The 20,099-nt window shown below is 39.6% G+C and overlaps 1 protein-coding gene across 1 annotated transcript; it reads right to left on the reverse strand.

Annotated features, from left to right (window-relative positions):
* Positions 1 to 201: 201 nt before the first annotated feature.
* Positions 202 to 19,633, reverse strand: LOC112573293 (PDZ domain-containing protein GIPC1-like). The gene is made up of 5 exons (XM_025253519.1): positions 18,946 to 19,633; positions 14,906 to 15,275; positions 8,210 to 8,310; positions 7,058 to 7,139; positions 202 to 4,805 (listed from the first exon to the last, which is right to left on the reverse strand). Exons 1-5 carry the CDS (start codon positions 19,237 to 19,239, stop codon positions 4,621 to 4,623), a joined length of 1,032 nt encoding a protein of 343 aa, XP_025109304.1. The 5' UTR covers positions 19,240 to 19,633; the 3' UTR covers positions 202 to 4,620.
* Positions 19,634 to 20,099: the final 466 nt, after the last annotated feature.

Consider the following 20,099-nt stretch of genomic DNA (forward strand, 5'->3'; position numbering starts at 1 on the left):
AAACAACTTATTCAAAAAACAATACTCCATTGATAAATATGCTTTCAAATATGCAAGTGTATTTTGACTGTTACGCAATGTTTGGTTTTGCATTTCTGTCAACACTCGTAAAAGGCAATTACACACGCATGCATGCACATACATTTTACCTTCCATGCACAAACTAGTAACTTTAACTCAAAATCACCCGAGACATCAAAATTTTTCATCAAACTTTCATTATCTTTCAGTCACTCATAGATCTCAAATCTGGCGCATGTTGAACAATACAACACTGTAAAAGAGACTGATTTCTAACCACTGAAATAACACATGAAAGTCTGTGTAATCACAGAAAATAATTGTCTGAAAATCTTTGCCTATCTCAAACTAGAAGTTCTAACTTGATAACCAAGCCAAATAACACATTAATTTACACTGTGGACAAAATAATTAACTGTACCTCATGTAACACTTTGTTGACACCATGACAATAAACAATTTATTTAAATAACCTGCAACTCATATAAATACTTTCTAAACCAAATATTTAAACTTTCACAAAATCTGAAGCAAAATATATGTTTTTGGAATCACATTCAAACATGTTTGAAAGCCATTTACAATCTTATACAAAACTCTGTACTCAAAAGATGACAAAGGTGCAAAATTCAACCATTTGATATGTTTTTCTGGACTCAACTTACAAAATGCACAACACTATTAATATGATATGCAATTGATGCAAAGTGCATAATCTCTTAAAAGTTTGGTGAAACTGTAGACACTCTTAAGGCTGATAAGGCCATCAAAAAGTGAGAAACTAAAACAGACCCTGCTTTGTGGTGGGCAGAAGAAGAAGTGAAAAAGTTCTGGGCGTTTTTCAACAAGTAGGCAACTAGGGGCCATCTTATGGCTGGATTGGATAAAGAACTGGAATGTGTATAAGCAATCCAAAACAATCATTTGACTGTCCAGTATTAAAAACTCTTGAAGGACCCAATGAAGATGCATCAAACAACAGTATCAAAACCACACACAAAAAAAAACAAAAAAACCTGGGCAAGGAATGTCTTCTGTAGATCAGATCAAGAGACAAGAATGAAGATATTTCTACTTCAAGAACATCCCTGATCAAAGATGCTGAAAGGGATCAAAGATGCGTTGCTGAACACTATTATCACAATGGAAGGGCACTGGACCACGTCTTCTGTCACCTGGCAAAACATGACTCAAGTTTCACAGACCAACACAGTAAAATACCAGTGCACACGTCTCTAGGCCGTTTCAGTAGCACATGACCCAACACTTACAAAACAAGGCGATCAAATGAAAAGAATTAGCATCTGGGATTCTGATTGAGACCCTAGACAAAATCTTTAAGCGGCAGGGTCTGTCCCACTGAGGATCTCACAGCGGCAGTAAATCGTCCCAGTCTGCTGAACTGTGGTGTGAGGGCCTTTTTCACTAAAGTAAGGCGTGATGGATGATGCCACTAGACTGTGGTGTGACAAATGACACTATAGAGTGGCGTGATGCTACTACAGTGTTGTGATGACTGATGCCCTTTGACTGTTATGTAATGTTTGGTCATGCATTTCTGTCAACACTCGGAAAAGGCAATTACAGAAACATTTAGAACTTTTAAATAGTTTATATAAATACACAACAATCTTGAAGAATGTCCCAGTAATCTTACTGCAGATAGCCATTTGGTTATGTCAGTGCCTTCTAATCCATTTCCCTAAGCATACATTTTGATTTTGCCACTCTGTATCAAAAGCCAACTATAAAACAGGAAAAGGCAATCAAAATATCTTTCTTATAACAATCAACATATAATTATTCTTATTCTTTTATAACAATCAATATGTAACTGCTCTGATTTCGTAAAATCTGAAACAACCAAACTCTTCATCAATATCACTCCAGCAGCAAGCAAAAAGCCCCTGTTTGTGAAACACTTTCAGGGGAGTAAACTCGTGATTAAAAGTCTCTCTCACATGGACACACTTTCTCACTTATACACACACTCTTTCTCAGGACAGCTTTATGGTTAGTGTACCATAAATGTGAAAGTGATTATTCCCCCCTATCCCTGATAAAAAGAATTCAATGCTCAACCATTTTTCACAAATTATGAAATGTTTACCTAAAATACAAACAGATACTGTGGTACAGCAATTTGCAAGGAACACCAACACCTGAAAATGTCTAACCCTTTGAAGGATGACAGTGATAGCACTACCTCAAACATGAAGACAATGAAGGTACCACCAAGTGCATGTGGACAGCCAAGCTGCTCAATCTCGACTTTCATGTCTGAGTGGCTTCTTGTCATTGCAGTCATAGTGGTCCCACACATGCATTGCCATGACAACACAGGCTTTTTCTGGGTTAACATTCATTTTGATTGGTAAATTCAATCCTGACATTATGAGGGAGAAAGTTCTCTTTCAACATTCAGGACAAAAAGGTAAGGATCCACAAAAAATGGTTTTACAAGTCCACAATAAACCCGATAATTTAATCATTTCTGCATAGGAAGATTGGGGCTAAAAAGATAAAGTTATTAAAACTTTCATAACTTTTTAAAGGTCATGCATAAGTATTTTTGTGCACAAATCATATATATTGTTTTGGGAGGTTATTAGGTTACAAACATTTCTCGCAAAAAAAAAAAAGGTCTGAAATCCTCATCAGCAACAAAATCAGCTACATAAAAGAAAGAAGGCATACCAACAAGAAAAATAGAACTAATGCTAAATGTGGAGCTACTGTTAAAGCACTCCACCCCAATCAACATACTTTGTACATAGAAAGAGTGACATCAAATCCAAAATAAACCTAACTCTGAAAGTGTTTTGGTTGTGCCATATTTCTTACTTTATAGCTAATTTTTTCTCCTTCAACTTAAAATAACACTTATCGCAAAATCTGTGCATGTGTGTGTGTGGTGACAAAGTGGTTGTGCAGGCACAAGTAAAAGCAAGAGAGGTGGGTAGCTGATGCAAGCAACAACTTTGTATAAAGCCCACAGATTTTGATGTCACTGAAATAAATAGGTCATTTTATCAGCCACTCCTGATTCACAGGTATCTCGTGGGTGTGATTGGTGCAAGTTACATGCAATGAGTAACGTCGGGAAGATTTGTGGCAGGTCAACTCCAAAAGCAAACAGAAAACATCCACTACGCTCTCTCTCTCTTTCCACCAGCCTGATGTTGCCCCAGCCTTTCAGTTATTCAGGGTATTGAATGTCAATAAAAGGCATGTAAACAAAACTTTCTTGTAATATTACAATTCAACATTCCTGAAGGAAAACTGTCATGTTGCTTTATCTTATCCAAAAAACCAGATTTGTATATGGGAAGGGTCACACATTTTGAAGTTCCACAAAACCAAAACAAGGAAAAGGGAAGTTCACTGGAGAAATGTTGGTACCTGACATTTTCCAACTGATACACAGCACCACACACTAAGCACAAGCCTTGCTGGCACTGTCATTCTAATAACTAACATCTGAAACAGGTACATTTAAAATAAACTACAATGGAGGCTGGGTTTGGAATTTTAAAAGAAAAATCACAAATTAAAACATAATCATTAACAATGTGATTTTAGAGATACTACTCTTTAGAACTTGGCACACCTCTGGAAAGTGTGGCATCAAACGGAAAAATAAACAAGCAATAAAAATGTAGTATTTAGCATCCTCTACATACTATAGATATCTTTAGTTTACATTAAAATATTAACATGGAAATATTAAATAAACTTTCCATTCTTTGGCCCATTCTGGAAAAACAATCTAAGCCAACTGATACTCAAATCAAGCCAAGCAATTTAATGCTAGAATTATAAAAATAACCAAGTTCATCAAATTAATTTAGTTTATTTAGAGTAAACTTTTTTTTTCTTTTTTTGATAATTTCAGAATGCATAGCATTTCTTGGATTTAAAATGAATTATTCAACACACACCACATGCCTATGGCTATGGTCCAGCAACTACTGTCTCCTTGATCAAACCAAGATTCAAAAATAACTTTGCTGGCATACAGCCCAAATTCTAGCATTTGAACGCCAAAGACTGTTTTACTAGCATAAAGCATTGGTCTGCATAGCAGATATAGTGAAATATCACAACACCAATATCATACCCTCTCAACATCCTTTTCTTCAGACAGAGATAACATGACAATTGTTGTTGATAAGTCATCGCTTAAAAGAAACAATATGCAAAAATAAGATATGTATTGAATTATGAGTGAAGATTGTATACTTTACCAGATTAAAAAATAATTTTACAAACCTGCACATTTATTTCCAGCAAAAAACAAAGCAATCAAAGGGAGCTTAGATGTACTGTCCCATCACAGGACAGAGACGCACTATAAACAGGACACAGATGTACTGTCCAACACAGGACAGAGATACACTATCAGCAGGACAGCTCTGTGTTTCCTGCAATTCAAGTTGTTGTCTGGTGGGCTATGGAAAAAAAACAACAAAAAAACAAACAAACAAAAAAACAAACCAACCAAACTCTGCAGGTAAATAGATCTGCTACTGTCAGCTACACTGCCAACCTCAAGCCACAGTCTTCAGGCCACTGACATGACATCACGACAGTCCAACATTAGAACTGCTCTGTAAACTCTTGAACTTTCTTGAGTCGACCACTCTTGGCATCGCTGATGGCACCCCATAGATCAAAAATGAAGTCATCTGTGAAGCCAAACTCTTTGAGATCGGACTCATCCATACCAACAGTGAATTCATGTGGGTTTTCTGATCTGCTTCCAATTTCCCAGATGGTTTGTGCTGCAAAAGAAATAAGTGGTGAAGCAAGCATGAAGAAAAATCCCACAACTATTCTTTTAAGGACAAAAGTAAAATAAATGTCTGCTACATGATGCCATTATGACCAGCAAGCTAAGAAGACGCAAGGAATGTGCACAACAAGTCCCATGAAATACGAGATGATACTATGTGTCTTGCATTCTGATTTTCTCTTACATTAGTTCCACTCCACAATCATATGATGATGATGCTCACATGCGATTTAGACACATTTTACAAAAATTCAAGTATTTAGAAAGTTGAAGGGAAAAACAAGCCCGAAAAAGTGCTACACAAAACATGTTTTAACCCAGGGGTCTCAAACTCATATTAGCATGTGGGCCACAGTGGAAAGTAACAGCCAGTCAGCGGGCCGCACCACGAAAAGAAAATGTTTTTTCATTAAATTTTACGAAGACTACTGTCACTGCAGTTAAATTCTAAAATAAAGTTTTTATAATTATTAATTACATTTAGTGTAGTTTATTACATGCACAGGCAGTTTAGTTTATTAAAATAAGTTGACGTTGTCTCTGTCACTAATAAAAAAGCAGAAACTGTAGTTCCCCCCCCAAAAAAAAATACCAACTATAATTACTAGGCCTACTGCAGATGGCTCGTCAATCCTGTTTCTGTCCACTCAGCTGAGATCGTTTGGCAGAGACCAGACCATCGACGTTAGGCCTGAAGTCGCGTGTAGTGGCAAGCCGCAAGGCTGCTCTCAGATGCTCATCAGTCAGTCTTGATCGTAATGCTGTTTTGTTGATCTTCATTCTGGAGAAAAACTGTTCGCAAACGTACGTACTCCCAAACATCGCTAGAATTCTAGCAGCTGTGCAGAATAAGTTTGGAAAATTCTCTCTAGGAAGAAACTGGTAGAAATCTGGAACTCCAACATCAACGTATTTTTGCTTCAGAACAGTGTCACACTGCAGGTCCAGTAGTTCCATCTGGACTTCCTCTGGAACGTTTTTCACATCAACTGCGAACGGAGTGGCAACAAGGACAAACTGTGGTTCGAGAGGAGGGATTGCTGAAAGCGGTGTTCAAAATCTTCCAGTAGTCTGGAGAGGATGTCTACGTAGTCTTTCAGGCGCTGAGGTTCAACCGTTATGCTCTGTAGAAAAGAGAAATGAGCCAGGTTTCCATCTGCCAGCTGAGTAGCCCACAAAGTCAGCTTGCATCTGAATGATTTGATGCGGTCAAACATCACGGTAATCAGCTGCTTTGAGCCCTGTAGTTGTGAATTAAGTGAGATGTTGCGTGATGTCAGTAAGAAAAGCAAGATCCGACAGAAACATTGGGTCACTGAGCTGAGGTGTGTCTCTTGTCTTTCATTGCCATGAACAATGCTACTTCCCGTCTCAGTTCAAAAAATCTCTGCAGCACTTTTCCACGACTCAACCATCTGACTTCCGTATGATACAGCAACTCTCCGTATTCCGTTTCTAAATCAGCTAGAAATGACACAAACTGTCTGTGGTTGAGACCCCGTGCACGTATGAAGTTCACCGTCTTCACGACAACATCCATCACGTTCTTCATTTGTAGACTTTTGGCACAGAGTGCTTCTTGGTGCAGAATGCAGTGTATGGCTGCAAAAGGTCCCGCCAAGCTGAGCTGATTCCGTTTCTCTACCATTAATCCAACAACACCAACCTTCTCTGAACACATTGCTGGTGCACCGTCCGTAGCCACTGAAACAAGTTTTTCCACGGTAGCCCACACCTGTCAATACAAGCTTCCAGTTCTTGAAACACGTCATCTCGCTAACAATAAAGCTTGCCTTCACAGAATCTTCGCTTGCTGTGTTGATGCGTGCAAAAAAGTTTCTTTGTTTGCTGAAAGATGCTTTTTAGTAGTTCCCTCCCTTGTGATATTTTCATTTCGCTTGTGAACGGGGGTAATTTTCACTGCGGGAGTTAATCACCAAGCACAACATACATATACACCATGGACGTGCCGCACAAAAATGTTTTGCGGGCCGCGTGTTTGAGACCCCTGTTTTAACCTATTAATGAAATGAGACTTCTAATGAATATTTGAAAAATTCTGAGAAACACATATACAAGCAGACCTTTCACTAAAACATCATAAAACTGAGTTAACAATAACATATGCAACAAACCTGTATATTTTACATCCCATACACAATTCATCTAAACAAAAGGTTCGGTTACAGTTACTGACAGTTATGGAAGCTTGCTGTATAGAAAATCTGCGAGAAGACCTACCCAGCTCTGTGTCATTGATGCCCATGAAGTTCTCCAACAAGCCATTAATTTTCTCAACAGCAACATTGACCACATCATCAGGCTGGACAGACAGATCAAGCCACACATTACTACTTTCCTTCTCATCTGATGATTTTCATCTAGTCAACATCAGTGCATAGTGCTTGTAAGTAACATTACACATTCTACACAGTTGATGTCAGTGCACAGTATTTGTCAGTACACAGAAGTAACTGCAGCCATCTCACTATGATGGCAACCAAACACCTTTCCTAAATCACGTGACAAAGACACAACATGAAACAGCAATGGAAATAATGCTTCTGTTTTATCTGCATCATGATGAAATCTCATCTCATTACAATTATTACCAAATCACATACAAACCTAAAGTGGACTAAAAGCCCAAAATGCTCTTCTTTGTATACTCTCATGTAAAGATATTTCATAGAAACATGCACATATTTTTTAAAGGGTATTTTCCACCCAGGATCATAAATTTTAAAGTGTCATTACGAACAATTCATTAGTTTTTAAAATATACAGTCGGACCTCGATAAGTCGACCTTCCCTAAGTCGAAAACCTCCCTATACCGAATTTATTGTTAGTTGCGCCTATTATGCCATTTTCCCTAACTCGAAAACTGCGTAAGTCGATTTTTTTTTCTTCGGGTCCCTTTGAGTTCGACTTATCGAGTGCGACTGTACCTTGTAGGTTTCTTAATTCATTTAAAAACTGTTCTTTCTGAAATATGAGCAAATAAACACCTTCCAATCACAACACGTAGGCCAGAAAGATCAAAACTCTCTATCTTTCATACACACACAACAGGTGAAAATTGTCATTGTGGAACATGGATATGTATAAGATTCCAGTTCTGCAAACAGCTATTGCCTTGACAAAGATTAGCATATTCTTGCAAGACTATTATATTTATATATATCTTCATCTATGTATATTAAAATTTTGACCTTATCTGTGCACAGGTGAAAAGACTGCATGTGGCAAAACAAAGGGGAGGAGGTTAACTCTGATTTTGGAATAAGTAAGTTTTGATAAACTATTTACCATGGGAAAGGGAGAGGGAAACTACACAGAGTTTAAAACATGTTTGTGCCTCATTCAATACTCTGTCCAACATATGTACTCACAATCTCCACAGTAGCTGGCCCCTTGGAGCGTAACCGCAAAGTTTCTTTTCCTGTTCCCATTTTGCCACTCCCTTTTTTGCCACTTGAGGGCCCGATGTTGGCTGTGAAGGAAAACAACAACAAACAGATTACTAACACAACAGGTATTCTGACAAACTGTCTTGCAGCAATAATAATCAACTAGTTTCTGAAGTTAAAAGATGGGCTGCTAGTATACAAAACATGTAATAAATAAAAGTTTGAATGGCTGGCAAGTGAGACAGACTTTCTATACACGTGAGAGTGCTTCAATTAACAGTACCTGGCCAGTTGACAATGTCATGCAATACCTTGCATGGATTCTGATTGATGAGTTAATGACACTGTAAAATGTAATAACATTGCAATACTACTGTGGCAATGCAGCGATAACATTATTTCAAGACACAAGATTCAAAACAAACATTAGATGATCAAGTTGTCCATGTCGTTGATCAACTGCAAGTTGCTAAACATATATAAATCAGAAAAAAGTAAAAGCGGCCCGTACATCAAGAATAACTTACTGTGTGCAAGTTAAAACCTACGGAGTCCTATGGTTGCAATATCTACTGCTGTGAGTCTGAGCTACCTCAGAAACAAGGCAGTTTCCCTGGCCCTGATTATTTTTTGCCCTACAGAGTTCATCTATGTGAGGTCAATAACTTGCTGTCAAGTCCCTCCAAGTGTGAGACTCTCGACAATCTCCTTCTGTTACTGTAAGTTTACACACTAAGAATTAGGTCTATAACTGCACCTTTGTATAAAATGGGTGAACTGTGGTGTACAGTCAAATAACAGGTGTAAGTCAGATCTCAGCATTGTCTGGTTTCACTTTCACAGTTTTGATTATTTATAGGTTTGCCATCAATATTTAAATAGGAATTTCGGCAGGAATTTTGCAGCTTATTGTGGAAATGAAAACAGATGATGCATACAGCCTAGAAACTGTAAAGAAAACTACATTATTACTCTTTTATATCATATACAATGTATTTTTACTTTTTGTATGTTAAAAAATGGTCAACAACATTAAGAGTTAAGGTCTTATGTGGCCTAGTATTATTTTCAGATTTCTTATATTCACAACAGATCCTGTGCCCCTAAGCCCTGTGAAAACAACTGTATAAAGAGCCAACTGTAATGGTCTTACAACACAGTGCCTCTCCTGCTAGTCTGTTCACAATACTGTTGTTCTTGAAAGGATAATGTCTCCAGTCTAGGTTTCTTAACCTAAGCAAAAAAGAGTTGTCTTAGGTGGTGGCCCTGGCCCTATGCTCCGCTGGGGGGTGAAAAGGAATAACAACAAGAAGAAGAAGGTGGTGGTGGCCCACCTGCCATTTATCAGGATGCTGACCTATTCTTACACATGCACACACATTCTTAAACTCACATAAAGCCCTTACTCAGCTTGTTTAAATCGCTAGCCATACCACTCAACACTAATCAGGTCAGAGTATTAAAAGAATCCATGCCTTTGTTTTGCAAGTCAAATTATGTGTGTATGTGTGCATAAGCATCCAGAAGAACCAGTATACATTTGCATGTATTCATGCATGCAAGTATACATGAACACATACATACATGCACTGCTGACCAACTGGGAGAAGAGAGAGAGCAGGTCATCAGTTCAAGGCCACCATGATAAGATTAGCCCTGGAAAAACTTTTCGATCAACTGTCTGGACTGGGCTGGGGCACAGAAAAGCAAAAGATGCCTCTACTTCAGGGGAAAATACTGCAGATGCTCAAGACAGGCAAATGTTGTCAGGGAAGGCTTTGCTTGAACACTGGCCACTGTGTTTGTTTTCAAAAAGACAGCAGCTCAAGGGTGGGTGGAAGATGAAATTAAGTTGTGCTGACCACTTCAAGTCCACTGGTCTTGTCTTCTGAATCATTACCTACTTTAGCCCAACATCTACACTCAAACATCACTGCAGAGCCAACTCTTTTTGAGGTATACATATCTTCAAAGGCATGATGCAATGACCCTGTAATAGGGCTTGAGTTCCCTTAGGGTTCAACAAGCTAAGACATGAGAAAGACCACACATTTCATGCCACAGTTTGAGTTCCTTTGGCCACACTACGTCAGCAAGGAGCGCCTGGTAGTAGTTGAAACACTTGCTTGTCACCATTGCAGTGAGAGGCTCTGGGTTCAGATCTCCTTTCAGGACACTTACCTGTTCACAGGGCTAAGCATTGGTGGTTTTCCCCAGTACTCTGGTTTCCTCCTCCCTTCCTCTCCCCCTCCAACCCCTCCCCCACACTAGTGTGAAATCACCTCAAGGTGGAAGCACTTTCCTACTAAATAAACCAACCTTAGTGTAAGCAAGTGTTATTATATATCGTTTGCTGTTCCACAAGCTTCAGGTGTTATCCTCACTCAGCCTTCAACACCACCATGTCTACACGAGAAAACAAGCCTTCCATTTATGAAACCATGAACATGGACTTACTGAACACCAGTGCCACAGTTTAAAGTGCCATAGAGGAAAACTTTTAACAATAAGGACAAGCAATTGTTCTTTTAGTAAATGGATACCTGGACTTTAACAGTCAATCTTATTTAACATTAGAGTTTTCATAGACAACAAAGAATTTATGAACTGACTGGAAATGACAATAAATCTAAAACCAATGACTGAGAAAATGCTGAATAAAAGTTTGAATGAATGGAGTAGCTCACCAAATTTTACTTCACAAAAAGCAGATGGGCAGAGCTATACTTGAAGTTGAAGGTCTGTAGATAGAGAGAACAAATCACATGATAGGGAAGAGATGGAAGTAAACAGATAGAATCCAAGACAAAGTTTAAACAAACCAGTTTAAACAGGTCAGTCTTATAAGAGGTGCTGAAATGGCTTTAGACAAACCAGTTTAAACAGGTCAGTGACACAAGAAGTGCTGACAATGGCTTGTCATGATGTGCCACTGTTTCCACTCTTCCCATTGGCACTTGTTTCTTCATACAAACATCAACTTATGGACTTACAAGATTTTGTTATTTTATCTTCTAACCTTGCTAAACAAAATGATTGCTATAGTTGAACATGGTCCCAAAGGTTCATAAATTTGATCTTTTCGACCTTTAATACACTACACTCTTCATTCTAAATGCCATGTGAGTGTCCTCCAAAGAGTAACCAACATCAAACACTGGTTGTAGGCTAAATGTTGTGTTCACTAAGCACTGCACAAGCAGTGGTCATACGCACTACTGTATCATTATAGTGGAAGCAAGGTGCAGGCTTCCTAGAAGATCGTCACTTATTTAATGCCTGAAGCAGTCTCAGAATTTCTTTTCCACACTGAGCTTATCAGGTGTATGAACAGCACTATCACCAGGTGCCGAACACAGAGAGGGACCCTGCTTTCCCTTGTGTACATTCAAATGCTCACAGCTGATGGACACAAATGGCAGATTGCATTCATTTACAGTCCTGGCTAAAAGATGTTAGACATGGTTTCAAGTTGGTATTTCTTGTGATCTGTCCTGCAGTGATTGACTGCTTCAGCATATGTGTTTACAAAGACAAAAATAAGATTCACAAAAAGTACCTCTTCAGTACACATTGATATAAACAAGATTTAGATACTTATAAACAGCTTTTTCCCAAGAGAAGTGCACTAACAACCAAATTCAAAAGCACTCCTCCCACACTGTAGAACACTAACAGCTCAGTCCACACAAAAGCTTCACGAATTTTGTCAATACCTGAACATGTATTAATGAGAGAATTTGTATTATTAAGCTCAGGTAAACGTTATTCCATGCCAATATGTAAACGTGATAGACACTTGAAATCGTTTGTGCCAGTGGCATGTGTGTGATGTTGTAGGAACACACATGATTATTCTTGATGTAAGTTGTTGTTTGTTTTATTTTATATAAATATATAATTGTCATTTTTCATTGCTAATATTTTTTATGTTGACATCTTTTAATGCTGCACCTTGCAATGAACTTTATTCTTACTTTTATTTTTAACTTTTACTTTGTAACTAGAGCATCTTCCCATGTTCAAATTTCCCACTGGGACAAATGAAGTTGATCATGTCATTGTCACACACGGACAGTTCTTTCTCAGGCAATGTGGCTGCAATGTACGAGACTCTCAATTTCCTGTAGTTAACACCAGATCCTACTGATGGTACAAAGTACTAGGGACACATACAAACAGCTGAAAGTTGATGGTTTTAGGGGTATGCAAAAAACAGTGAAACAATTAAAATTATTTTGCATGTAAAGTGACATTTGGAATCTCCAAGGTCTTGTCACACCCAGAACAGCAACTTGTAGGATTCTGTATTTGCAAAGGTGAAGTGGGATGTGGACAGATGGCCTAGAAAGCAGGTGACTCATGCCACCCTCTCTTCTCTCTGTCCCCATTTACATGTCCACTTGTCTATTCATGCAAACCACCCACCTCTCTATGAAGCTATTCAAGAAAACCACCCACCTCTGTATAGAGCTGTTCTATTCCTACAAACCACCCACCTCTCCATGAAGCTATTCTTGTAAACCAAGTCCTACACCATCTATCCCTGAGGCCTCACTGCAAACCCTCCCCTACCTAGACTTTCACTGACCATTAAAAGAGACTGTTTAAAAATACCACAGGTTTTTAAAAGCTGAACAGGGCTCCTGGTGGAAGATGACCCACCTCTGTGTACATAGCAAATGCTACATGAGGGAAAATGTACTTTGTATTCAACACAATGTACTGTACTGTCCCTTGTCATTTAGTATGCATTTTTCTTGTACATCCACTATCTGCCTCTTTCTCAATTGTGCAAAAACATACTTGAGAAGATCTGCACCAGTCCAGGTGTTGTAAAATACCCAACACAAATCCTCAATGTGCTCAGCGTGACCATTTGAAGGTGCAGATTATAACTCCTCTATATTAGTTTTAGAGACGGACTCAGTTACATCTGAGACATTAAAACAAATGTGTAAACAGATGGACTCAGTTACTCTTTCATCTGAAGCATTAAATCTGTTTTTTTCCTGAACCTTCAGTTTCTAAATGTAATATAAAGTGGTGCATTAACTGGCGCATTGTGACAGATAACTATCTCATAAAGATAATGGGAATTTATGTAGCGCATTTCCCCACTTAACTGAAGATACTTTAATGTGCTTTACAAAAGAAAGGCTACTACACAAAGATGACACAAAATTTACATAACACACATATACATAAAGACTAAAACATGTTGGCAAACGGCTTGAATGTATTTCTTTTACTCGAGATGAATAATTTGCATAAAGAATAATGTAGCCATAGAAACACTGGCCTGCTAAACAAGGGTGAAGATGTGCACAGAAATTACAAACTGATGAGTGTGCACCAACTTCATACTGTTGTCTACATCAAGTAATGTATGCAGTACTTGTCTACTCCTATTGCCACCATTAAACTGCTACATCTTCAAGTGGGTGCAACCTGGTGTACAGGTACATGTGTAAAACCACAACGCCTGAAAGTTAAGATGAAGGTGGAGGGTCAGCTGATACAATCTTATGATAACATGGGGAATTTACATAGTGTGAGCAGAAAAAGTAAGTTTGTGGTAGTGCATGGAACTGGCAGAGTATATATAGTCATTACAGTCAGCACACACTCAAGACTCACAAACTGGTAAGGAACTTCTCAAAGCACATTACAGTCAGCACACACTCAAGACTCTCAAAAGGTCACAAACATCTCAAAGGAGACAGAGATGTGAGACTACAGAGCCCAGAAATGTCACTAGCAGCTTTCAAAACAATGAGTGGCATAGCAGCTGCATCAACAACTCATAAAATATATGAAACAATGGCAGTAATGAGATCAAAGAGCTGCTGACATGCTGACACAAAAGTGCAAGTGCTAAGCAGCGGGCAAGATGATGCAGACGTCAGCCTAGAGACTGCTGGTCAATAAAGTGGTCCAGAAAAGAAGCCATGTAGTGCAAGCACAGAAAACAAGCAGTAAGTGAAGTAACAGAAGCTCAGATCAACAGCAGACAGAGCGAAGATCGACAGGCAAAGACAAAGATGGACAGCATTCACCCTCTAGGCAAAGGGACATCATTCACAGGTGTGAGACCACAGACTGAAAGAGGTGCAGGTGAAGGGGATGTTAGATGGGGTGACAGCATCTGCAGCTGAAAGGTGAAATTATCTTGCTGGACAGCAGGAACGATAGGATCATCTCTGTTACTTTACAACTTTAAGCAACTCTATGTGTGTACACAGATAAACTATCCTGTTGGACGGTAGTGGTGATACGATCATCTCTCTTATTTAAAATTCTAAGCATCTCTCTCTGTGCATATAGAGATAGTATATATATATAACAGAACCAAATAAAGCCATGTAGCTATGCGAGACCCTCTCTGTCCCTTAACTGCAACCAGTCATAAGGGCGACATAACGAGATTTAGCAATGACAAAGGCATGCTAGTGGGGCTCATATGCAAGACTATATATGTATGACTGAGCTATATATATAGAGTCATCATTTGTATTTATAATATTTATAACATCCAGTTAACTACCCATATACACAAAGATAACTGCTTGCAAAAGCTGATGCACAGTGAAGATTTATCACAAACCGCCACACATCCAACACCTGGCACTAAAGCCCACGCAATAGACAAGATAAGCATGAGAAGCAGGTACTTACAAAAGCCTGACTTAAGAGGCTCCACCACTCGCAAGACAAATGTTGCTCCCTTGGGTATTTCCTTCAGCTTCTTCGCAACTTCAAAGTGTCGGCAGCCAATCAGTGACTCACCATCAATCTTTTCTATATGGTCGCCAACAGAAATGAAAGCTACGTTGTCCATAATACTCCCCTCCTTGATGCGCTTGATAAATGCGTAGCCAGCGCCATTGTCCGTGATGGTCAAGCCAAGTGCATCCTCAGATTTGGTCACCTCCACCTCCTTGGGACGGCCCTTGATGTGCGCAAAGATGAAGTCCTCAAGACCAATCTGGCCACCCAGCAGCTTGTTCATGTCTGCCTTGTGGGTGTTGAGCGTGCAGAATAAAATCTGAACACACAACAGAAACAACATACCGTAAGTGTTTCAGGAATGGCTAGCATGCAGATAATGGTTGTCATAGAAACATTTCATTTCCAGTCACTGTGAGCTGGACATGAGGATTGCATGACTGTGTAGTGTAAGACAAGTTACACAAGATTCCACCTATGTATACACACATATGCTGCTGTGTGTGGTCTGATCTGATCATTATGTAATACATTACTTCACTGTCCTCTTCTCCCATCCTCCACACTCTACGCCCAACTTATCTCCTCAGCCACACCCCTCTTAATGAGAACATATATCCATCCTGCGGCTCTTGTACTTAATTTGAACAGGTGTGTCGCTGTGGTGGGGTGTGTCTTTAAGAACATGCATTTAGCCCCTTGTAAGTGCTAAAGTTCATAAAGGCCTCTGTTTCGTGTGCATGTTCATGTGTCTTTCAAAGCGTATGTTCAAGTTTCTGTGCAAGTGTGTGTTTATGTGTCAGTACTCCTGAGCATGTCCACAGCCCTGCAAGCATATTCGTTCACTATAGACTAGTATTATGCAGTTATCCATGGATCAATTACAATGTCTAGCAAAAGCCACAAACAAGGTGTCCTCAAAAATGGAAGATCCCACCCATCCTCTGGTTGTCTTTCCCTGCTACTAGCCACTACCCATAGGTCCCTATACAAGTGCTTAGTCCACTCGATGCCTTATCACCATGCACAGGGATTTTGGAGTTCATTGTTTTGCTGTGCCTCTTCCTTAATGCTTACAATTCCTTTCTTGTTGGGTTAAATAACTAATGCTTCCTTAAAAAGATGGAATGGAGTAAATATGAAAAAAATACCAGACCCAAACATGTGATGTTTGAATGCCGAAACATTTTCGACCACTGACATAGACATAGCACATATTAATTCCCCCAATATGCTATATTTCTAGCACTATAAATATTTAATGTTACATGTACCTAGAATCTCTAGCACTAGAAATATTTGATATTACAATGTACCTATCATCTTTTGATAAAATGAGTTTTCAATACAAATGCTGTTACCCCAACTTGGGTCAGGCAGCGTGGTAGCCTATCAGATTGACAAATGGCCTATCTTTATGTAGCAGTGGGTGTGGGCTGCTAACGAGAGCTGCAGGATGTCAAATTTTTCGTCTCTCACTTGCTCAATCTCTCTTTCTCAACCAGCCCAGGAATGCAAATCTCCTTATTAAGCAAATGCAATGCACCTCAGTTGCTTGCAGTTCATTGCAGTCAGGCATGAGAGCTGGTCATCTGACCTTCAGGGTAAATATCAGGCCACTTATTACTCTGCCTGCTGCTCGCAAACAACTGCTGGCCCACTGTGTTCTATGCATTACAAAGTAGATTTTTTTCCCCCCCAGCACATTCATCTCTGCATGTTAAATCACTTCACACATTAAACATGAAAGAGGATACAGAAAATAGTGTGAGGTTTTATTTTAAGAAACTATGTCTAGATACAGAAGACCATCCAGTTATAAATGGTTATTGCACCAGAGCATCCTTTTCAGGAATGAAGTAATTTTGGAAACGGGCATAAATATATTTCAGTCTCGGAAACAAACCTTCTCACAAACACAGCACTGTATTGTGTCTCAATGCCTTCTCAACTTTCTAGTTCCACCTTCACTTTCTTGCTGCAAGTGCTTCATCTATGTTTCATTCAATCAATACTCCAGCCAGAGGGAAGGCTTCATTCTAAAAACTAGTCCTGTATAGGTGTCAACAAAATTTGGCCAAAAGTACAGATGAATAGACTTAAAAATAAAAACCTTTGCAAATTGTAAACTGAGTGTTATCTGTTGGGTACAAAAGCATTTGCCAAGCTGAGAACTCTCATCCCACCCCTATCCTTAAAGCAAAGCTGGATCTTAATTATACCAGGCATGACAACCAATGGTTGGTACAAGCACTCCAAGACTGGCAGCCTCTTTTGTGGTGAACAGCCATTGTTCACAAGTAACATTATTGACCAGTCGTCAGCAATGCAGTTGGTGTCTAGTTTCACTTTAAATCAGTGCCAACTGTTTTTTCAAGGCTCAGTTGTTGACAGATCATGAAAAACACCAGCTTCATTACTGATGCAGATTTTAAAATAGATTTTAAAATTACAAATTAAATATCAAATTCCTGTGAGAGTTTGTGTTACATAATTTTTTTTGTTATAATAAAAGACACAGGACCAACAATACTGCCTGAAAATGCAGCTTTCTCTAAATCATAGTTCATATTACACTTCAAGCCTTGACTAGAATCCTAAGGGGAAGAGAAAAGTTGGGAAACCAAAGCAGACTTGGAAAAGAACAGTAGAAAGCGAGGCAAAGGATCTTGGAGCCACATGGGCCACTTACACTTTCAGCATGAAAGGCAACAAAAATATTAAATTAAAAAAAACAAACTATTTCAATTATTATATGGGGAACATTATTTAGAGCTATTTTTGATAACTATATACTCATTACTTTGCAAAGTATGTTGTGAAGATATTTTAGAAAAAGTTCTGCTGTTATTTTAATAATCAGTGTAATAGGATTTTACTGCAAGTTTCAGATGTCTCGGTAGCAGGAGTTTATTATTGTTAATCTATGTCACTCAAGTCCCATCAGAGATGCAGATAACTAGCATAGCAACACTGGGGAAAAACTAAAGAAGCCTTATCAGCTGCAAATATGAATCAGTTTATTCTCAGCAGATGCTTGCTTTTAATCAGTTCATATAGCTTATCTTTTGGTACTTATTAGTATTATTAATTGTTAATTATTATTATTATTATTAGCTATAACTTTTGTAGTCTCTTTAAAAAATTTCTCATGCTGGATGACAAACCTTTTCTACAGACTACAATTTATCAATCTTTATATTTTTTAAATGGCTTCTGGCCTGGACAGAGAAAACACATAAATTTCAACAGTATGCTTAATTATGCTTATCATTGTGTGTTGGGTTGGGTGGTTTAATTCTGAAGCAGAAATTTGGATAACTGTCTTTTATCTAGTTAACCATGTAGGCAATCTCTGCCTGCATATCCCTTGTTTTTAAAAAGTTGTCACACAGCTATCAAACTGTGTTATCTCTGCCTATCTGTGTCTACCCTCTCTTCTTACACTGTTTGCTGAGTTGATAGCTAAAGTTTCTTTGTTTTTACAATTTGATTTGCAGGCTTCCTTCACAAAACCTGCAAACATAATGTCCTTTTAAAGTCAGCATCCTGAATAGGAAGACTTTTTAAAGTATTAGTGAAATATTGGTTCTGGGAGTTGGTCTAGATATCTACAGCCATGAACAGAAAGTACTCTGGGTCTTTTTGTCTCCTCCAATTTTATTTGTAACTTGATAGCCACCAAAATGTTAACCATGTCATCACTGAAAAGTACACTCCACGGCATTATTTCCACTGCTCCTTATCCTTCTACTTCATGTTGCTGAGAAGAGCATGGCGCCAGTCCATTCTTAAAGTTGTATTGGCTTCATTTCTGTGGTTAGAGACCTGTAGCATGGGGTATACTCCATCTACACATCTATAACAACCCGTGCCACTCAGGCCTAAACTAACAGTTAATGTTTCCAAAGGTATATCTGTGTCGACCTTGTTTGTGAAGCTCTACACCTGTAAGGTAAGTGATTAAAGACCGTCAAGAGTTTACTCACTTCTTCCACAGGAATGTCGTAGCAGTCGGCGATTTTCTGGTACAGTTCCTTGACATTGGTGAACCCTGATATAATTCCAGTGGGGCTGCCATGGGCCTGCTGACAGTGGAACACCAGGCGGGGGCGTGGTGGCTGGGAGGGCACTGGCGCCTCTGAACTTCGACTACTCTTCGACCCTCCGTTCACCTCGTTGGCTGGAGCGCTTGTGTCGTTTGGGCGTGTCGCCTCACCGCCACTCGAGTGTTTGGCGATGTTGTCACTGTTCTGTTTCTTTTTACTGAATATTTTATGCATGGTACAGGACTGTGTGGCTTATCCAGGGGCCACCAGGGACCAGATGATCACAGCACCAACAGGTGAGACGATTTTCTGACGGCGTCTGTTCGCTCCACCTCCTCCTCTGATTTAGTCCAGGTGGAAAATGGCGGCCAGGCAGGAAGTGACGTCAACAACCTACACAGGTGAGGTGGCCCGCTAGCATCAAGTTGCGAAGGTAGCCAGCCTATAACCGTCTAGCACACCCGCATTGACTCAGCCGCGAGACAAAATACAATCACTGCGCGGTGTTATCGGTGGGTACGCTGCACCCGCTGGCTTTTGACAGGCGACACCTGTAAGGTGTGGAGATGTCTTTTAAGGGACGCCCCTGGTAGGCAGGTGTCCCACCCCACAACACAGTGGCTGAAAATAGACTGGCTGTTACTACGAGGGACAACAAGCCTCTGGCTGTGCAAGTGGACATTCATGCCTACACTTGACTAGCCCCACTGCTTACTTGATTCCCGACATCACGTGCCTGGGGCGGTTAGTTGGGTATGTGTGGGGTGGATGTGTGTGTGTTGGGGGGTAGTGCTGTCAGCGTCCGCGGCGTAATGTTGTCAGCGTCCATCCATCGTGTTTGTCCTTCGCACTTCCTGACATCAGCACGTTGAGAGATCAGCTTTTGAGCCAGCAGGTCTCTCTACTAGGCTTGATGTGAGAATGACGGGCCGTCCTGTGTTGGGAGTGATTACACGCCGTCCATGACTGCCCGAGTACTACTTCCGGGTAGGAGTGACGGCATGCAACAACCGCGGGCCACCCTGTACGTGGTATGCAGCAGTGTTATGTCAGCTGACCTGCACCCTACCCAAACGCGGAGTGTATCACCAGCT

The sequence above is a fragment of the Pomacea canaliculata genome, linkage group LG10, assembly GCF_003073045.1.
Source record: "Pomacea canaliculata isolate SZHN2017 linkage group LG10, ASM307304v1, whole genome shotgun sequence".
NCBI classification, from domain to species: domain Eukaryota; kingdom Metazoa; phylum Mollusca; class Gastropoda; order Architaenioglossa; family Ampullariidae; genus Pomacea; species Pomacea canaliculata.